General features: G+C 59.0%; 2 protein-coding genes across 4 annotated transcripts; one reads left to right on the plus strand and one right to left on the minus strand.

Moving 5' to 3' along the window:
* Window positions 1–4,149: 4,149 nt before the first annotated feature.
* PERM1 (PPARGC1 and ESRR induced regulator, muscle 1) lies at window positions 4,150–9,789 on the plus strand. Of its 2 annotated transcripts, XM_061383131.1 has the most exons (4): window positions 4,150–4,254; window positions 5,193–7,796; window positions 8,312–8,437; window positions 8,700–9,789. In XM_061383131.1, exons 2-4 carry the CDS (start codon window positions 5,333–5,335, stop codon window positions 8,813–8,815), a joined length of 2,706 nt encoding a protein of 901 aa, XP_061239115.1. In that variant the 5' UTR covers window positions 4,150–4,254; window positions 5,193–5,332; the 3' UTR covers window positions 8,816–9,789. The 2 variants fall into 2 exon arrangements, with proteins under 2 accessions (XP_061239115.1, XP_061239114.1); XM_061383130.1 differs by having other exon boundaries at window positions 4,166–7,796.
* PLEKHN1 (pleckstrin homology domain containing N1) lies at window positions 9,120–18,223 on the minus strand. 2 transcript variants are annotated; one of them, XM_061383151.1, is made up of 16 exons: window positions 17,399–18,223; window positions 17,201–17,300; window positions 14,249–14,395; window positions 14,080–14,160; window positions 13,907–13,979; window positions 13,478–13,605; window positions 13,277–13,372; window positions 13,085–13,165; window positions 12,262–12,337; window positions 11,994–12,142; window positions 11,722–11,871; window positions 11,447–11,587; window positions 11,146–11,277; window positions 10,774–10,983; window positions 10,452–10,500; window positions 9,120–10,369 (listed from the first exon to the last, which is right to left on the minus strand). In XM_061383151.1, the coding sequence occupies exons 1-16, from the start codon at window positions 17,479–17,481 to the stop codon at window positions 10,254–10,256; spliced, it is 1,812 nt and encodes a 603-aa protein (XP_061239135.1). In that variant the 5' UTR covers window positions 17,482–18,223; the 3' UTR covers window positions 9,120–10,253. The 2 variants fall into 2 exon arrangements, with proteins under 2 accessions (XP_061239135.1, XP_061239136.1); XM_061383152.1 differs by lacking the exon at window positions 10,452–10,500.

The following is an 18,223-nucleotide window of genomic DNA, read 5'->3' on the forward strand; positions in this document are numbered from 1 at the left end:
GACTACAGCACGCCAGGCCTCCCTGTCCTTCCCCATCTCCTGGAGCTTGCTCAAACTCATGTCCATCCAGTTGGTGATGCCATCCAACCATCTCATTCTCTGTCATCCCCTTCTCCTGCCTTCAATCTTTCCCTGTATAAGGGTCTTTTCCAGTAAGTCGGCCCTTCTCATCAGGTGGCCAAAGTATTGGAGCTTCAGCTTCAGCATCAGTCCTTCCAATGAATATTCAGGACTGATTTCCTTCAGAATGGACTGGTTGGATCTCCTTGCAGTCCAAGGGACTCTCAAGAGTCTTCTCCAACACCACAGTTCAAAAGCATCAATTCTTTGGTGCTCAGCTTCTTTATGGTCCAACTCACATCCATACATGACTACTAGAAAACCATAGCTTTGACTAGACGGCTCTTTGTCCGAAAAGTGATGCCTCTGCTTATTCATATGCTGTCTAGGTTGGTCATAGCTTTTCTTCCAAGGAGCAAGCATCTTTTAATTTCATGGCTGCAGTCACCATCTGCAGTGATTTTGGAGCCCAAGAAAATAAAGTCTCTCACTGTTTCCATTGTCTCCCCATCTATTTGCCATTAAGTGATGGAAATGGATATCATGATCTTTGTTTTTTGAATGTTGAGTTTTAAGCCAGTTTTTTCACTCTCCTCTTTCACCTTCATCAAGAAGCTCTTTAGTTCCTCTTTGCTTTCTGCCATAAGGGTGGAGTCATCTGCATATCCGAAGTTATTGATATTTCTCCCAGCATTCTTGATTCCAGCTTGTGCTTCATCCAGCCCGGCATTTTGCATGATGTACTCTTAATTTAAGTTAAATAAGCAGGGTAACAATATATACCTTTGACGTGCTACTTTCCCATTTTGGAACCAGTTCATTGTTCCATGTCCAGTTCTAATCGTCACTTCTTTACCTGCACACAAGTTTTGCAGGAGACAGGTCAGGTGGTCTGGTATTCCCACCTCTTTAAGAATTTTCCAGTTTGTTGTGATCCACACAGTCAAAGGCTTTAATGTAGTCAGTGAAACAATAGATGTTTTTCTGGAATTTTCTTGCTTTTTCTTTGATCCAATGGGTGTTGGCAATTTGATCTCTGGTTCATCTGCCTTTTCTAGATCCAGCCTGAACGTCTGAGAGTTCTCAGTTCACCTACTGTTGAAGCCTAGTTTGGAGAATTTTGAACATTACTTTGCTAGCATGTGAAATGAGTGCAATTTGTGTGGTAGTTTGAACATTCTGTGTTATTGCCTTTCTTTGGGATTGGAATGAAAACTGACCTTTTCCAGTCCTGTGCCCACTGTTGAGTCTTCCAAATTTGCTGATCAATAGGAAAAGACAGAAGCATTGAAGAGACACACGTCCTCATTAAAGATGATGCCAAAGGCCAATAACTTTATTATTAAGGTAAGTGCTTCACCAGACGATGTGGGTACAGACATGTTGGAGCAAAGGCACAACCACCCCTTGAAACTGTTGGGCAGTGTCCTCTAGAGCTGGACAAACACCTCTGACCCCATGACTCCAAGACTGCCCAGAGAAAGGTTCCAGAATGTTCATAGCATCACTCTTTGTAATAGCTGCTGCAAACGACCCACATGTCTGTCCACAGGAAGTGATGCAGTGGGACCTCCCCCCACAGCGAAGTGACCAACAGGGCCTCAGCTGCTGAGTGCAGAGCCTGCTGAGGAGCAGGGAGAGGATGGTGTGATGGCAGGAACACGGACAGCAGGGGTCCCGCTGTCTGCCCCGCTCCGGCGCAGAACTCCTGAAAACCTGGGAATTTCTTCTGAGAGCACAGGGCCATCTTTTGTTTTAATGAGGCTCCTGTAGGGGCTGGTCACCAGAAAGACCAAGCCAGATTAGAAGCTTCGAATTTTCAGCCCCACCCCCATTCTCTTGAGAAGGTAGAGGAGCTGAAAATGGGACTAATAAATGATTATGCCTTTATGAGGAAGCCTCCGCAAAATCCCACACTGACGCATGGAGGCGTCCCTGCCCCCAGCCCCCCAGCCCTGCCCATCCCCCATCTGGACCTCACCCATGTCCTTCATCTTGTAGATGTGTGTGTTCTCGGTCATGTCCGACTCCTTGTGACCCCATGGACTGTAGCCCACCAGACTCCTCTGTCCATGGGATTATCCTTCAACAAAACACCAAATTTTTATAATGAACTAGTGAGTGTTAGTGAAGGTTTCCCTGAGTTCTGTGAGCTCCTCTAGCAAATTAATTGAATGCAAGGGGCAGGTGGTCATGGGAACCTCTGAGTTGTAGCCAAGTTAGACAGAAGTGGCGGGTGACTTGGGGACCACTCTTTGCCATTGGCACCTGAAGTTGAGAGCAGTCTGTGGGACTGAGCCCCCCACCCAAGAGTCTCCAGATACTATCAGAATTGAATTAACCTGTGGGACATCCAGCTGGTGTCGCCAAATTGCCTGGCGTAGGAACCTCCCCCACCACTTTTGGTGACCAGAGTGTCGTGGTCTGTGCACGGGAGAATTTCCAGACATGAGGCAGAATGAGAGGAGAATAAAGTTTATTAGAGTGGGAGATGCTGTTAGAACAGCGGCCTGGCTCAAGGGAGAGATGATGTTGAACAGGGGTCCTTAGTCCATTTTTATAGCCAAGGTTCAAGGAGCAGGATAGGGGTCTTGTGGGTCATTTGCTGATTGGATGAGGCAAATGGAGTTGTTAGGGCCTCAGGAGGACCTGAAATTCGTTAATAGTTACTACATGGGGGAGGGAAAGATGATAAAGGCCTGTCCGTTCCTGCATTCCAAGACCCTCCTTGGTTTTTTATCTGTTCTTTCATCCTTGGGACACCGCGCAGAGCAGTGTTCTGTGTGAGCAGTCTCACAGGAGAGACACAGGAGGGTAACCTGGGTTTTCTCCACATTCAGTGATGAGGAAACACCCCGGGCCAGGCTCACCCACCCGGGGCGGCCAGGGCATCTGCGGATGCCACCTGACTTTGTTCTTCCTGGGTGTCTTGGTCTCCTTCACTGAAAGCTTCAGTCCTCATGGTCCCCACACCCCCTCTCCCCCCTCTCCCCCCTCCACCCGCAGACGCTCCTCAGAGGGCCCCCTCCTCTCCACTCTAGGTCCTTCTTATGATGTGTTGCTGTCAGAAATGATCCCATTTACCTGTCTAGATGGTTACTGTCCGACCCCCTCACTCCCTCCTCTGTCCCCCAGCAGGAGGGGTGTGTGTCACTGTACCTGCCTGGGGATAGGCTACACTAGCCTTGAGGCAGGATGGCTCTGAGCAGGGCCTTTAGGGCCCAGGTTCGCCACTTACTAACCACAGTTAGTAAATAAGTGTGGTTACGGACACTCACCCTCTCTATATCTTACCAAACTCAACAGTGAAAGAGGGTCCTCCTGGCACCTCTCTCAGGACGGACTCAGAGGGCTGGGCAGGGTGGTGCCTGCAAGGGGCTGTTGTTCCCAGAAGCCATGTCTCCTGCCCACTCCTCCTGGTGACCTGCGGGTGGCAGCACCAGACCCCCGTTCCTGGAGGGACAGCCTGCTTGCCACCCCCATCTTGGGCTTTGCCTGCAGGAGCCTAGGTCAGGAGAGATGCTGGCAGGAGTGACTGGCTCTCCCCGACCGCTTGCAACCACTCCCATGTGGGTGTTCTACTGAAAGCCCAACCGGGCAGGTTCACGACATTGCCAGGGGACGGGCCACACCAGAGGGCAAGCCCTGACCCAGGTCAGCGGTGGCCATGTCCAAATGACCTCTAGGAACATTCCAGGACCCTCATTTCGGGGTTCATCACTTTCTCACTCCCTCTGTTCCCCAAAGGCATCAGGGTAAAGCCCTAAGACCCAGAAGCATTTGGATTGGTCTTGGGGGGCTGCCAGCAGGTGAAGAAGCAGGAGGAGCAGGGGTCTGAATTTTCACAGTGGGTGGGGCCACTTTAGGAGGAGAAAGCAGCCTTCAGCCAAGATGAACTGCAGAGTGGCCTTCAGTTTGGGAAAGGGAGGCCCCTGCGGGCAAGACTGTTGGTCAGCATTCTCTGACCAGCATTTGACCTGACCAGGAAGGCATCCCTCACGTAGCTGGAAGCCCCTCAAATGCCATCTATTTGTGGCCTGGACTACGCTGCCTGGCAGGAGACATGTGACCATGAAGCTGTGGTATTTTTGGCAATGGGGGTGGGGCCTGTGTGGTGAGCCCTGCACCATGCCGCTCTGGGACAGGCAGCTCGGACGCCCAGCTCCGCTGCCCCGGCTGGCTGTGGGGTCCCAGGTACAGTACTGTCAGCCCCTCATTTCCACCCTAAGGGGTACCAAAGGGGACAGCCCCTACAGGGGCCTTCCCTAGGACCAGAGAGGAGGACAAGGGGCAACGGGTCAGGAAGCCATGGTGCCTGGTCTCAAGGCACCTCCATCGCAGGACTGTTCTGGCCAATAGCCTCCCACTCCCTGGGTCCAGCGGTACCTGACCAAGGGCCAAAGGGCAACCCCCCATCGGGGGCTGAGAGGTTAGGGGCTCCCAACCAAGAAGGGTTGCCTTGGTTCAGTGAGACGCAGGGAGGAGGGCTTTGTCAGCTGGGCAGGTCTGGGTCAGGGGCACAGACTCTGACGGTGGCCCTAGGGGGCTGGTGGGAACCAGGAGGCTCATTCTGTTCTGGGACCTCCTGCCCAGGCAGGGGCAGAGCCAGGCTCTCCCTGATGAACCCTGAGTGGGGTCTGGCAGCATTGGTGTGACCTTGGTAGGCTCAGAAGAAGCCCGGCAGCCTGTCCCAGCCAAGGCTGGTGGAAGGTCATCCCTAAAGACTGGTCACCTGCTGGACACCACGGCCCTTCCCCCCGTGGCCAGCTGCCACCTGGGGCACATTGGGACACTCCAGAACTATCACTCAGGTGAACTGAACCCTAGTGGGTGGTCCTTGAAATGGGCTTTGCTGTGTCGAGTTGGCCTTTGTACTAGCAGCTCTGCCGGAAAGCTGGAGGCTGCCTCAGCTGAACAGAAAAAACACACCTTGAGGAGAGAAACTTCTCCTGGGGGTGAGGAGCCCTGTGTTTTAGTGAACTTCACTGGCTCGAATGCAGGATTGTAGCAACATGTCCTTTTAATGTTACCATTTGCGCTCAATTGGGAAGCAGGGAAGGCAGGAGTTTTGGATGCTCCAACTCCAGGAAGCAGCACAGCTTCTCTCTGGACTCTGTTCTGCTCTCTTTCAGGACAGAAATGGAGGGCTGGCCTCTGGGCCAGGGAAACCCAAGGGGGCAGGTGGGGTGGTGGCAGTGAGTGCGGGCCGGGGCCCCAGGCCTGGGTCTGTGAAGAACCTGGTCTGTGGCTCACGTGCCTCTGCTGACCCAGAATGGAGAACTTCCAGTACAGCGTCCAGCTGAGCGACCAGGACTGGGCTGAGTTCTCAGCCGCTGCCGAAGAGTGTGGCCTCCTGCAGGCCGGCCTGGCCTCTGGGGATGAACCCTTGTCTAGCGACACTGACCAAAGGGACAGCAGGGGCAGCAGCCCCCCAGGACCCTCACCCTTTCTCGAGGGGCAACTGACTCCTGGAGGAAGTAGCTGGCCCAGCTTTGAGGAGGAGGACAAGGCCGCCACCCGGCAGCTGGTCAGCAGGTCTTGGCATGAACCCATGCTGGCCCCAGAGGCGGATCAGCAGACGCCCAGCACGTCCGCACAGTCAGAAGCTCGGCTGTCCCTCAGCCCTGGTGCCACCCCTCTCGTCCAGGGCTCATCCCTCCCGGGGCCAGTGTCTTCCAGAGACGAGATGCAGAGGCTTCTGCGGGGGCCAGCCCCCCGGGGCCCTGCCCCTACTCCCACTGGTGAGCCCGCTGGGAGTCCTGAGTCCCCTGGCCACAGTGCTGCCCCCCAGAGGTCCCCTGGCAGCCCTGGAGCCCCGCCAAGAAGCCCTGGCCGAAAGAAGAGGCGCACTGCAGGCACCAAAGCAGGTGGGCGTTCGGGCGGCCCAGGCCCTGCTCCCACCCAGCTGGACTCCCCACTGCTCACAGAGGCCAAACCTGAGGACAGCTTCGGCCCTGCTGGGTCCAGGGGGAAGGGTCTCCCAGCAGGAGCAGCAAAGCAGACAGCAGGAACTGGGCCAGAGTCTGCAGGAGCCCCCGAGCAGGTGGCCGGACAAGGGCCAGGTGTGGATCTGTCTACATCTGTCTCTACTACTGAGCAGGGAACAGATCGACTTGGAATGAGCCCCAGAGCTGACCCGTGCGCTGCGTCCACGTCTGACCCAGGGGCTCCTCTAGACGTCACGATTAAGTCAGATGTGGCTCTATCCACACCTGCCTCTGAACCTCAACCCGATGAGCCTCAGTCTACACCTGCCTTCAAGCCTCAACCTGATGAACCTCAGTCTACACCCGCCTTCAAGCCTCAACCCGATGAATCTCAGTCTACATCCGCCTTCAATGCTCAACCCAATGAGCCTCAGTCCACACCCACCTTCAGTCCTCAACCCGATGAGCCTCAGTCTACACCTGCCTTCAAGCCTCAACCTGATGAACCTCAGTCTACATCCGCCTTCAACGCTCAACCCAATGAGCCTCAGTCCACACCCGCCTTCAGTCCTCAACCCGATGAGCCTCAGTCTACACCTGCCTTCAAGCCTCAACCTGATGAACCTCAGTCTACACCCGCCTTCAACGTTCAACCCAATGAGCCTCAGTCCACACCCGCCTTCAGTCCTCAACCCGATGAGCCTCAGTCTACACCTGCCTTCAAGCCTCAACCTGATGAACCTCAGTCTACACCCGCCTTCAACACTCAACCCAATGAGCCTCAGTCCACACCCACCTTCAAGCCTAGACTAGATGTGGACCAGCTTATGCCAGGCCCAGTGGTCCAGCCAGAGGTGGATTCATCTATGCCTGCCTCAAAGGCTGTACCATGCACAGCCCTGCCTCACCTTGTGCTCGAGGCTGGGTCTGATGTGGGTGTGTCTACACCACCTGCTCCCACACCCCAGGCTGGGCCTGACATGGTGGAAGCAGAGGTTGTTCCTGTGGCCAAGCTGGGTTTGAGCCCTGTTCGGTCTCTAGAGGGGCACCAACAGAACCCCAGAGGGGAGCCCTCAACAGATGCCCCTGGACACCACACTGGGGAGCCCCCTCTAGGCCCCATCCAAGCACCCAAGAAGAAGAAAGTGCGATTCTCTATGGCCATGCCCAGCTCCGAAGAGCCAGGGTCAGGAGAGGTCTCAGGCCCACCCTCTCCGGCCACAGCCCCCAGGATGGCATCTGGGGGCCACAGAGGTTCTGGAGCCTGGGACTCTGTGGCAGTTGGGCCCCGGAGCCCCCAGCCTCGGATTCTGAAGCACCTGCCTCCCCCTGCCCCCTCTGCCTCCATGGGGCCAGGGCGCAGGAGCTGCTTTGCAGTGACCCTCCCGGAAGCCTATGACTTCTTCTTTTGTGACACCATTGAGGAGGAGGACGAAGAGGCTGAGGGGGCAGCAGAGGCTGCCCAGGCTCCAGCCGAAGTCCAGTGGCCGGATGTGTGTGAGTTCTTCTTCCAAGAGAGCCAAATCCAGAGGTCGAGGCACCAGGAGGGCCGCTCCCAGGCCCCACTCCTAAAGGCTGGGTCTGTGCCGGCCCCTCCACCTGGAGACCCCATGCCAATCTCCATCCCTGAGGCCTATGAACACTTCCTCGAGGAGGACAGGTCAGGGGGCACACTGGGGCCAGCCGCCCTTCTCCAGATGCAGGCCACAGAGCCCTCCAGGTCAGTCCTCTGGGGAGTGGGAACTGGCGCCCCACCGGAGTCTAGCCCAGCCACAGTGGAACAGCTCACCCTGGCCATCAGGGAAGCAGGTGTGTGTTGCGGGGGCCTCCTGGTCTGTCTAGGACCTGGGAACACACTGTCCAGGGAGTTCAGCCAAGAGGGCCATCGGGGGAGGGACAGGCCAGGATCCTGGGTTGTGAGCTGGTGGGCGGGCCTCAGGGGTGATCTGCTCAGGAAGGGCCCCTCCCCCTGCCTCCTCCCCGACTCCCAGGAGACAGTCCAGGTGGGGCAGCCCCAGCCAGGCAGGGGGTGGCTCCACAGTGGCTGTCACCTTGTGTTCAGCCCCAGACAACTTGGGGCATCCCCAGCTCAGTCTGCACTGCCTGCAGGTAAGGCTCACATTCCCTCTAGAAGATATTTTACAAACCAGGAAACAGTGCCCCGGATGCACTCGCCCAAGTTGGCCTGACTCAACTATGCCACACGCTACCCTGGGTCTTGGGACAGAGGTGTCATAGGAAGGACGTGACTCAGGATAGACGTGACCAGGGCAGGTGTGTCTGAGTCAGGCAGCAGGAGCTCAGGCCATGCTTCTCTTCCCCAGTGGCACCCCGGGGTCCCCTCACCTCGTTCACCTTCAGCCAGAAAGACATGTGCATGGTGTTCGTAGCCTTTGCTACCTGGGCTGTGAGAACGTCAGACCTGCATGCCCCAGATGCCTGGAAGACAGGTTTGTGGGGCCGGGGTGGGGTGGGCTGGTGTTCAGAAGTCCAGTGGAGGGGGAGTGGTGTCCAGTCCCAGCTTCTGGGCTAGCAGGGATGAGAGGCCCATGTGGAGGTGTGGGTTTCTCTGCTGACTGATTTCCTGCGTTGCAGACCCACCCTCTCTCTGCCAGCCTGCCCTTGTCCTTTGAGAGTCAGCCTGTGTGGATGGAAGGTGGTGACAAGGCCAGAACAGAGCCGGCACTCAGGAGGTCTGTGCTTCTCTTGCAGTTCTGCTGGCCAACATTGGCACCATCTCTGCCATCCGATATTTCCGCCGGCAGGTGGAGCGGGGGCGCCACAGCCGCAGTCGCAGCCCCAGCCCCAGCTCCAGCCCCAGCCCCTAGGACCCAGGCTTGGCCCAGGAAGACGCAGGACAAGGAAATGTCCACAGGTGCTCAGGACAAGGCGCTGCCCTCAGGCCTTGCCCTCTGACTCTTTGTGTTCTGCAGTGTCCAAGAAGGAGACTGCGTCCTTGGTCCCGGCTCCCCTGGACTCCACTGAGGGTCTGACCAGTGGCTGAGGCCAAGGCTGTGCTCCACACTTGGGAGCGGGGAGATTCTGGAAGGCTGGGTAGGTAGGGACCGAGCAGGAAGCTGGTTAGTAAGGTGGCCAGGTTAGCAATAAAAAACACAGGTCGTCCAATGAAACTTGAATCTCAGACACTCAGGATGAGACCCACTTACACTAAGGAACTGTTTGTGGTTTATCTGAAACCGGAATTAACTGGAATCCTCATCCTATGTGGTTATGCTTCTGGAGGGAGGGCCACAACAGGACAGTGGAAGTTAGAGGGGTTCAGAGCAGCAGCAAGGCCCCAGCAGGAGATCGGGGCAGGGGCAAGAGCAAGGAGGCAGAGGGCCTCGAGGCTGGAGGGTGGGCAGTGTCCCAGCCTCTGCCCTGTTTACAAGAGGCTGGACCGGTGGAGGCCTCTGAGGCTTCTCTGACCCCGGAACCCCAAAGGTCTGGTCAAGGCCTCCTTGGTTCCTGCCCGAGACGGTGAGCAGGTACCCAGAGGGGTAGGGGTCCGTAGGCAGGGCCTGGAGCCCGGCCTCTGGGGCGCCCTGGAGGGGCTGCAGAGATGGAAGGCAAGGGTATCGGGTGGAGGAACTGGACACCTGGCTTTGCCCAGGGCTGAAAGGAGCTGGAGATGGGACAGGAAAGTGGGCAGGGCGCAGGCAGTGGTGGAGCAAGGGGTGCTTGGGTGGGTGTCCAGCCCTGGAAGCAGCACATGCAGGGTCCCCAGGACGCAGGGGACTACTGGCTGCTGAGGACAGGACGCATGGACACACAGCACCAATAAAACCTCCTCTTTCCTTCCTGTTTGGTCTCTTGCCAGTTTCTCCCGACCAGTTCATCCTACTCACACACGCCCAGGCCACCCTCTTCCCTCTGCTCATCATGTCTCAGACCTCGCTGACCTCCGACTCTTGTGCTCTCTGGTTTCACATACTCTGGCCCTCGCTAACCTGACTTGCTCAGCCCTCTGATCGTTATGCTTGTGCCATCCTCCTTCTCCCAGGTGAAGCCGCTACCCCAAGTCCCCTCCCTCATTCCTTCCTGAGAGGCAGGCTGAGGTGTGGGCCCTTTGGGTGTCCAGTCACCTTGGCCAAGGTGTCCAGGGCCCAGGGTAACTCAGGGTTCTTGAGGCTCCCTCCACCTGCCGGGGTCAGACCCGGTCTCGACACTGCCTGTGGCCCCACAGACAAGCCCCAGGTCCTGTTGCGGCCCCTCCTCCAGGGTCGATGCAGGCAGGTGGTCCCCAGCAGCAGCTGCTAGGGGCCATCAGATCCACTGGATGAGCCCCTGTTCAGGCTCTGGTGCTCCTCGAGGCCCCCGCCGCTGGGAAGGTGACAGAGCTTTGTCCTGGCTGCTGCCATAGCCCGGGCGGGGGACGCCATCTGGTGGGGAGAGCGGACATGCATGTGTCTTCAGGAGGTGACACCCCAAACTCTCCCAGACAGGGGCAGGGCCCTCACTCACCTGGGGGAGGTGGTGAGGGGTCGGGCGAAGCTTCTTTCTCAGGGGAGACCTGGGGACCCCAACCACAGGTCTGAGAGATGGGCCCCAGGAAAGGGAGCTTGGAGACCAGTCCACGAATCTGCCTGACCCCACCCCTTCCTTTTCCTCTTGGCCCCCTCCCTCCCCACTGCTCCCTTCCTGCCACCAAGCCCAGTCCCTGGTTTCCACTCACCCCCCTCTTCCCCTGTTTCCATCTCTCCTGCTCCCTCAGGGTCCCAGAAGGCCCCACATGATTTCCTCTCCCCAACAGAACCCCTTGCCCGGGGTGGGGGCTGATACTCACAAGCTGAGGGGAGTCTGGGGGCCGGGGCCCCCAGCCCTTGATGGAGGCACGATGGTGCCGAGAGGCTCGGGCCCGCGGGACTGCCTTCTCAGAGAGTAAGTGGGGGCCGGAGAGTCCACAGCTGGAGTCAGAGACAGGCTCAGACACGGGGATTGAGCAGAACGGGCTGGAGGGCTCAGGTCCAAGCGTGCTCTGCATCGCACTGAGGAACTGTCGGGAGAGCACTGGTGACCGAGGCCCCCTGAGAGGCCCCTGCCCCAGAAACCCCCTCAGTCACCCACAGTGGCCTGAGCAGACCTCAGGCTTCGGGTACCCTCTCAGCCTTAGGCTGTGGGCACACCAGCTCTTTCTGTCACCTAGCAGGGGACTGACCTCATCCAGGTTCTGGACATCTGTGATCTTGCGGTGGGAAGTGGCAGGTGGTGTGTAGGGGTCAGCATAGAGCGGGGAGTGGGGTGTCTCCAGAGAATGGTCTGGAGCCTCAGTGCCGCCGTCTAGGCTCAACTGTAGGCAAGAGACAGGAGACACAGCTTCCTGGGGCTGGAAGCGGCCAAGCCCTTCCCTCTCTGTGCAAGGGGCCTCTGGTGGTTTCAGGACTGAGGAGGCCAGGGAGGTGGAGGGTGGGAGGGAGCGGAGGGTCATGCCTAGAGCTGGGGTCAACGTGCTGGCCCACCTTGGTCAGGTCCAGGTGTAGCAGGGCGGCTGGGCCAGGCCTCTCAGCCCGGGCCTTGTTCCTGGGTGATCGGCTGCTGCCGCCCCGTCTCAGCTTTGCCCTGTGCCCGCCGATGCTGGTGCAGCCAGGGTTGGCTTGCTCCTGTGGGAACCAAAGACCTTCCAGAAGGTTTCCTGGGGCCCTCTCCCCATACAACGGTCTGAAGCTACACAGAGTCCCTTCCCCTGAGGAACCAGGCAAGTATGCCATGGGGTCCACCCCCCTCAGATACTCACCAGTGGGGGCCGGGCCGGGCAGCCTGCAGTGGATGGTGCTGAGGACTCAGGGAGGGAGTGGCTGGTGCAAGTGGAGGCGGGCGCCGGGCACCCTGAGTCCCAGCTGGTCCGTGCATCAGAGGAGAGCGAGCCTCGGCCACTGGCCACAACCTGGACAGCCGGCAAGGGGTAAAGGTGAGCCAGGTGGCAGGAACCCTCCCCACCTCCCCGTGCCCAGGCCCACCCGTCTGTTTTACCATGGCCCAGCAGCACCTGCCCTGCTGACTCCTTACCTGTGTGGGCGCCCGCAGCCCTGGGAGGCTCTCAGGGCCGAGTGGTGGGGAGGCCCTGTCCTCCTGGCAGACTGTCTGCAGGCAGAGCAGCCAGTGGCTATAGTCCTCGTAGCTGGCACACACCACACGGATGGTGTTGATGAGACGGCCTGGTGCACGGATGCTGTGAGGGGGCCTTGCAGGCAGGGTGCTCCCTGCAAGGCCCCAGCGCAGAGCTAGGTGCCCACCCAGGGCCACAGCCCCTCTCCCAGGCCTGGCTCCCACCCACCTTCAATCAGGAAAGAGCGAATCTGCTTCTCCCTCTCTTCCAGGTTGATGTGGATGGCGCTGAGCGGGAGCTCCCCCTGCAGGGCATCAGGGGGACAGGGCCTGAGTCAGGGAACAATCCCTGACCACCACCTCAGTGAGCCCTCCTGAGTTGGGTGGGCACGTGGATGCCAGGCAGAGGGCAAAGCAGGGCTGAGGCCAACATCTTGAGGGAGGCCAGGCACATCCTGTCCGTTCTAGAGGGGTGTCTTCACCTGGGCTCCAGGTGGGGCTTTCTCCAGCCAATGTCTGACTCAGGACTGGTCAGGGACTGGTCCCCTGGGCCACCCATTAAGATGGGGGTGGGTGGGAAGGGATCACGAGGAAGCCCCCTGCGTTTCTCGATGGCTGAAGGCCATGATCACCCCCAGTGTAGGAGGTACCCTGATGCACAGGATGGACCCTCACGCCCATGCCTACACCCACACACGCACACACACACACATACACACACACACACACACACAACCTTCAGGCACCAGGAAGATGCCTGTTCAGAGGTACAGGCACCTTTCAGGAGCACTGTGGGCCCCATGCCACCCCCAGGTGACTGGCCTGCTGGTGGCTGTGGACTTGCTAGCATGATACAGGGTGCTGAGGCAAGGTGCCCACCGTCCTTGCCCATGATAGGCTGAGACCAGACTGACCAGGACAGCAGGCTGGGTGGGTGGGGCCACCTGTCCCAGCAGGCCCCGACATACAGGTTCCTCCTGAGCCGTTGCCCCCTCCCACCCCCATGTGCAGGGCGCCTCCCTGGGGCGGATCTGCAGTGGGGAGGGACCCACCTTAAAGCAAAGCCCATCTGCTTCCTCGGAGAAGATGGCCAGGGAGGTTGGGTACAGGACAAGGAGGCGGTCCCACTGCTCCTGCAGGGAGGTCACAGGGTGGAGTGGGGTCTCCGCTGGCATGCACCCAGGGCCTGGCCCCACCTGGAGCCCGTACCCCGCTCCCACCTCCTCCCACCTCTGTGCCCCCACCTGTGAGGGCAGATGCTGCAGCTTGACCCTTGAGGCACAGATGGCACTGCCCATCACCTGGCGGCCTGATGCTGTCCGCAGCCGGGTCAGCCTGTGCTGCAGAGTGCAGGGGAGCGCGTCCTCAGTGGGGCCTTGGGAGGAAAGGGTCAGGGGCAGGTGGAGGAGGGGAAGGGAAAGGGGTGCAGGGTTCCCAGCACTGACCTGCAGGGGCTCTGGGGGGCAGCGAGGCACCCCTCCCACGAGGGCTATCTGCTTCTCCAGGTGGTAGAGCCAGCGGCCCAGCTCGGCCTGGCTGGGGCAGAGCACGAGAAGTGGGGCGGGCAGCGGGCCTGCGGGGGAGGGACAGAGTGGGCTAGGCCAGAGGCCCACAGGAGAGGTCCCTCAAGGGTTGGCAGAAGCCACTGATGACCACATGCACAGCTCTGGAGGCCCTCAGTCTGCTGTCCTCCACCCCAGCCTGGCACTGAACGTGTGCCCATCAGAGGAAAAGTCAGGACCCTTCAACGTGCTCAGAGTTCCGCCAAGGTCCCAGGCCGGGTCAACAGCCAGGCTCAGTGAGCAGCCTTAGTGCTGTCGCCTTGTCCTGAGGGCAAGGTCAGCACAGGCAGCCCCACCCGTGCTCCCACACACCTGTGATCTGGAAGGCGTGCTCTCTAGACCCCTCGAGGGGGCAGACACTCAGCTCCATCAGTGGTAACAGCCCCTGCCAGAGCATAGAGGGAGAGAAGGGCTAGGGCCCCTCTGCCTCCCACAGCTCTGCTCTCCCGCTTCCTCAGCACCTCCCTCTGCCCATCTCACCACACCTGGAAAGTGAGTCCTTCGGGACCATGGGCCTGGAAGTAGAGGTGGGAGGGGAACAGCTCCAGGTAGCAGTCACTGACATTCTAGGGGAGAGAGGGGCCAGCGTCTGAGGACTTGAGGGCAGGGTCCAGGGTGGCCCCCCTAAGCATGCCCCCCCAGCCCAGCCCCCACCTGGCTGTGCTGGAAACGCAGCTGGACCTTGGCATAGTGCACAACGCTGCCCAGACTCCTCACTGCTGCCCTTCGCCGCCCCTCCTTGAACACACTCAGGAAAGGCTGCTCCAGGATTTCTTGCTGGCTCTGCAAACCTGGGATGTTCTAGGGTGGGGGAAGAGCTCAGGAGAGGGGGCCTGAATGGTGACCAGCGGCCTTGGCCCCCAGTCTCACCATACATAGGTTAAGAACACACGTACAGCATCACTTATGTACAGAGCCCTGTACACACACAGTCTCTTCACGTGACAACAGTGCAGAACACACACACACACACACACACACACACACACAGCCTCTGCTGGTCACAGAACTCTGTGGTCTAGTGATGGACCAGCAACCTTTCAACTCATCAGAAATTCAACTCTTAGCTTCACTGTTTCCTAACTGTGTTCCCTTATTTTGGTTACTGTGCTGTTTAAAGTCCCTTCAGTCATGTCTGACTCTTTGTTACCCTATGGATTGTAGCCCTCCAGGCTCCTCTGTCCATGGGATTCTCCCAGCAAGAATACTAGAGTGGGTTGCCATGCCCTCCTCCAGGGGATCTTCCCAACCCAGGGATCCAACCCGCATCTCCTGCAGCTCCTGCATTGCAGGTGAATTCTTTACTGCTGAGCCACCAGGGAAGTCCTATTTTGGTTACTCAACCTTCCAAATCCTGTTGGTCAGAGGGGTTTTCAGGTGTTTGAGTGACAGGATGCTCAAAACCCTCCCACACCTCAGCGTCAGTTGGTACTGGCTTAAAACCTGGCTCTACGGAGAAAGGTTAGGGTCCATGGGGTCACAAAGAGTTCGACACAACTGAGTGACTGAACAACAACAAACCGAGAAGGGGGGTGCCGATTTGCAGTATTTTCCAGTTTGCCTGGTGTAAGTATTCTCATCACAGCCTGTTAAGCGCCACACTGCCACATGCCCCCATCTCCCTCTCAGCAGAGGCCAAGGTCCTGGCAATGGCCAAGGGGTCCTCTCCCCTCACTTCAGGCATCTACTTATCTCAGGATCTTTGCTCCTGCTGCCCTCTCTGACTGCAGCACTCAGCCCAGCCCCTTCTCACTTAGTCCAGCACTCGGCTCAGACTCCTTCTCTTGAGCTCCTGTCCGGTGCCCTTCCGATGCTCCAGCCTCACTGGCCCCTGCCCATTGGTCCTCCTTTGCATTTCACCTTGGTGCCAGCCACATCTGATGTGCTGTCTTTTCCTTCTTTATCTTGTCATCTGGCTTTGTCATGGATGCGAATGACATGGGAACAGGGCCCTTGTCTATTGGCCCCTTTGCTGGGCCAGGACCTGGGACAGTACTGGTGCACTGGGTGTAAGCCCTCGGTGTACTAGGGCTTCAGTGCCTGTCTGCTGAAGGGAGGGAGGATCAGTGCCCACCAACAGCTGACTCTCAAATAGAGAATCCTCTATAAGCAGGGCTTTGATGATCAGAATGGGAGCCAGATCAGGACAGGTGCCCAACTGGGGCTGGAGGGGCTGAAGTCTGAGGATCAGGGCACACCGGGGAGCTGGCAGGGGCTGCTGTGCCTTGGCCAAGCTGAGCCACCCCTTGGGCAAGCCCAGGAATGTGAACAGACAGACTCAGAGCTTCCGGGCCTCTCTGCCTCTGGGTGGGGCCTCCTGCACCCACACCCAGTGCGGACGATGCTGGGATGGGACCCATGAAAAATAGGCCACGGAGCAGGAAGGGCCACACAGCTGGCCCGTGGCCTGGGCTCAGGCTTGGGGCCCTTGTGGGGCAGGCTCCCACGACGGGGCAGGGCCCACCCCCTGACAGGGAAAGGGAGTGCTGGCTCCTCCCCTGGCCCCACCCACCGAGGTTCAGCAAGCCGAGTTCCCTCTCCAGCTGCCATGTCCTGGCAAGAGGACCACCGGGACCACATGGTATGCCCTGGACCTGCACGGAGGGAACTGAGGTCTGAGATGTGGCCACATGGAGGGATTCTGGCCAGGGAGGGCCTCGACAGAAGTGCCCTGTCCGCTTCTCTGAGGTAGCTGGTTTCTGAAGGTAGCACAGGGAGCCCAGGGAACCCCAGGGAACCCCAGGGAGCAGGAGAGGGGACAGGCCCGGGCTTCCCAGTCTGAGAGGAACACTTGGAAAGGTTGCCTGGGAGCCGACACCAGCAGCTGTGAGGATGGGTGCTGGTCAGTGCTCCCCGCACAATCACAGATGTTGTTCCTGGGGCAATAGCCTAGAGGCTCATTTCCCTCACACGCCAGGGCCTTTGCACACAGCAGAGCCTCACTCCAACCCTTGGAGGCTGCGCCGGGTTAAAGGGCAGGTGTCTCTCCCCCTTGGTCAGCAGGTATTCAGCTCAAAGGTGGCCCAGCATATGCTTGGGAGCCCTCCTTGCTGTGTGGCGTGGGGGTACAGGATGACATAGTGGTGGACCCCAAGGGGTGTCTCTTGGAGAAACCAGGGCCAAGGGTAGTGGAGAGACTGGCTCGCTGAGTACAAGAAGCACCTTACTTTCTTGGAGCAACAGAGGTGGGGGGTGGTTCACAGCCCCATCGCTCGCCTGACACCCATGCCCACACGGCAGCAGAGACACACGTGCTTGTCCAGCTTCAACATGCCCAGGCACGCTGTCCTGCACCAGGGCGCGGGGTGGGGGCTGGATACCAGGGCCCTGGGCAGGACTGGCACGTGGCTGGGCACGGAGGCCCCGCCCTGCCGCCCCACTGACTCAGTGCCGGGTCTCAGTTTCACTCTCTGCTCAGACTTTCGGCCTATGAGCTCCCCAGGGCGGGGCTGCACCTACTTCCTCGCTGTGCTCTGGGCTTGACTCTCTTGAGGCTGACAGGGAAGACCCTGGGCCCAGTACAGATGGGACACACAGGCAGTCACACGCAGACCACCGCTACCACACCCCTCCGAGCCAGGGCACGCTACCCAGTCAGTCGCTCACCGTCCCTGTGATGTAGTGGAAGATCTTGTCAGCAGTGGTGTCCCGGTCCGCACCAGCCTCAGTGCCAAACAGGCCAGCCAGCTTCCGTGCGCCGTCCTCTCTGGGGACAAGGGAGGGGGGGCTCACAGCCTGGCCCCTGAGGCAGATCGAGGGAGACCCTGTGACCAAGCGGCCATGGCCATACCCCGCCCCCCTCACCTATTTCCCTTCAGCGAGGGCTTTCTGGAAAAGGAGGCCCGGAGCCTCCTAGGGGCCTGAGGGACGCAGTGGCTGTTCCCCATGGGTGGCAGTGGCAGCTGACCTGAGTAGAGCAGGTCGACAGGTCTGGGTCCTTCTCTCCCCAGCCTCCTGCCCCACCTCCTGGGGCGGGGCTCTGGGCCAGCCAGCCCTGCACCTAAGGGCTGGGGAGGCGGAGTCTTTCTGGGAGGGAACTGGCCCCTACCAGAGGCTGAGCTGAGCCTTTCAGCTCCCTTCCCAGGGTCCTCCACACATCAGCCAGCCTGGGGGTAGGGGAAGGGGAGGAGAGATTCCCCAGCTCACAGCCCAGTCAAGAGCCCCCATTCTGTACAGGGGCTCAAAGGCCATTGCATCAGACTGGAGGTTGCCTAGGGTAGGAGGGCCAGAATGGAGCTCCCTGAGCCCAGCGACCCCTCTCCAGACATGTGAGCGCACATCCTGTTTCCACGTAAATGCCAGCCTCTGAATCACCAGTGACTGTACGGGACGTGTGCTCACTCTCAGCTGTTGAAGCGGAGTCTGCAACTGGGGAAGGAAGAACTAGGACCCTCCTGCAGCCTCCTTTCTGCCTCCGTCCAACCCTCACCCCAGGTCAAGATAAATGGTCCTGAGGCTTAACCAGAATCCAGATTCCAAGAGAGAGGGCATAACCCTCCCAGGTGTACCTGGGACTGGTGAGGTCAGGGGGCATGCCATGCAGAGCCTGGGTAAGACATGGGCCAGCACAGCCCTGCCCCTGGACGTGATGGTGCTGTCTCAAAGCCCCCAGATGCCAACACGGAGCCT

This window comes from Bos javanicus, chromosome 16 (assembly GCF_032452875.1).
Source record: "Bos javanicus breed banteng chromosome 16, ARS-OSU_banteng_1.0, whole genome shotgun sequence".
NCBI lineage: Eukaryota > Metazoa > Chordata > Mammalia > Artiodactyla > Bovidae > Bos > Bos javanicus.

Excerpts from the sequence above, each read along its gene's own strand:
- PERM1 (XM_061383131.1), top strand. The coding sequence starts at position 5,333 with ATGGAGAACTTCCAGTACAGCGTCCAGCTGAGCGACCAGGACTGGGCT. Across the intron at positions 7,797-8,311 it reads CCTGGCCATCAGGGAAGCAG|TGGCACCCCGGGGTCCCCTC; the intron begins GTGTGTGTTGCG and ends TCTCTTCCCCAG. Across the intron at positions 8,438-8,699 it reads CCCAGATGCCTGGAAGACAG|TTCTGCTGGCCAACATTGGC; the intron begins GTTTGTGGGGCC and ends CTTCTCTTGCAG.
- PLEKHN1 (XM_061383151.1), bottom strand. The coding sequence starts at position 17,481 with ATGGGGAACAGCCACTGCGTCCCTCAGGCCCCTAGGAGGCTCCGGGCC. Across the intron at positions 14,396-17,200 it reads TCCACTACATCACAGGGACG|AACATCCCAGGTTTGCAGAG; the intron begins GTGAGCGACTGA and ends CCCCCACCCTAG. Across the intron at positions 12,143-12,261 it reads TCGCTCTTTCCTGATTGAAG|GCCGTCTCATCAACACCATC; the intron begins GTGGGTGGGAGC and ends TCCGTGCACCAG.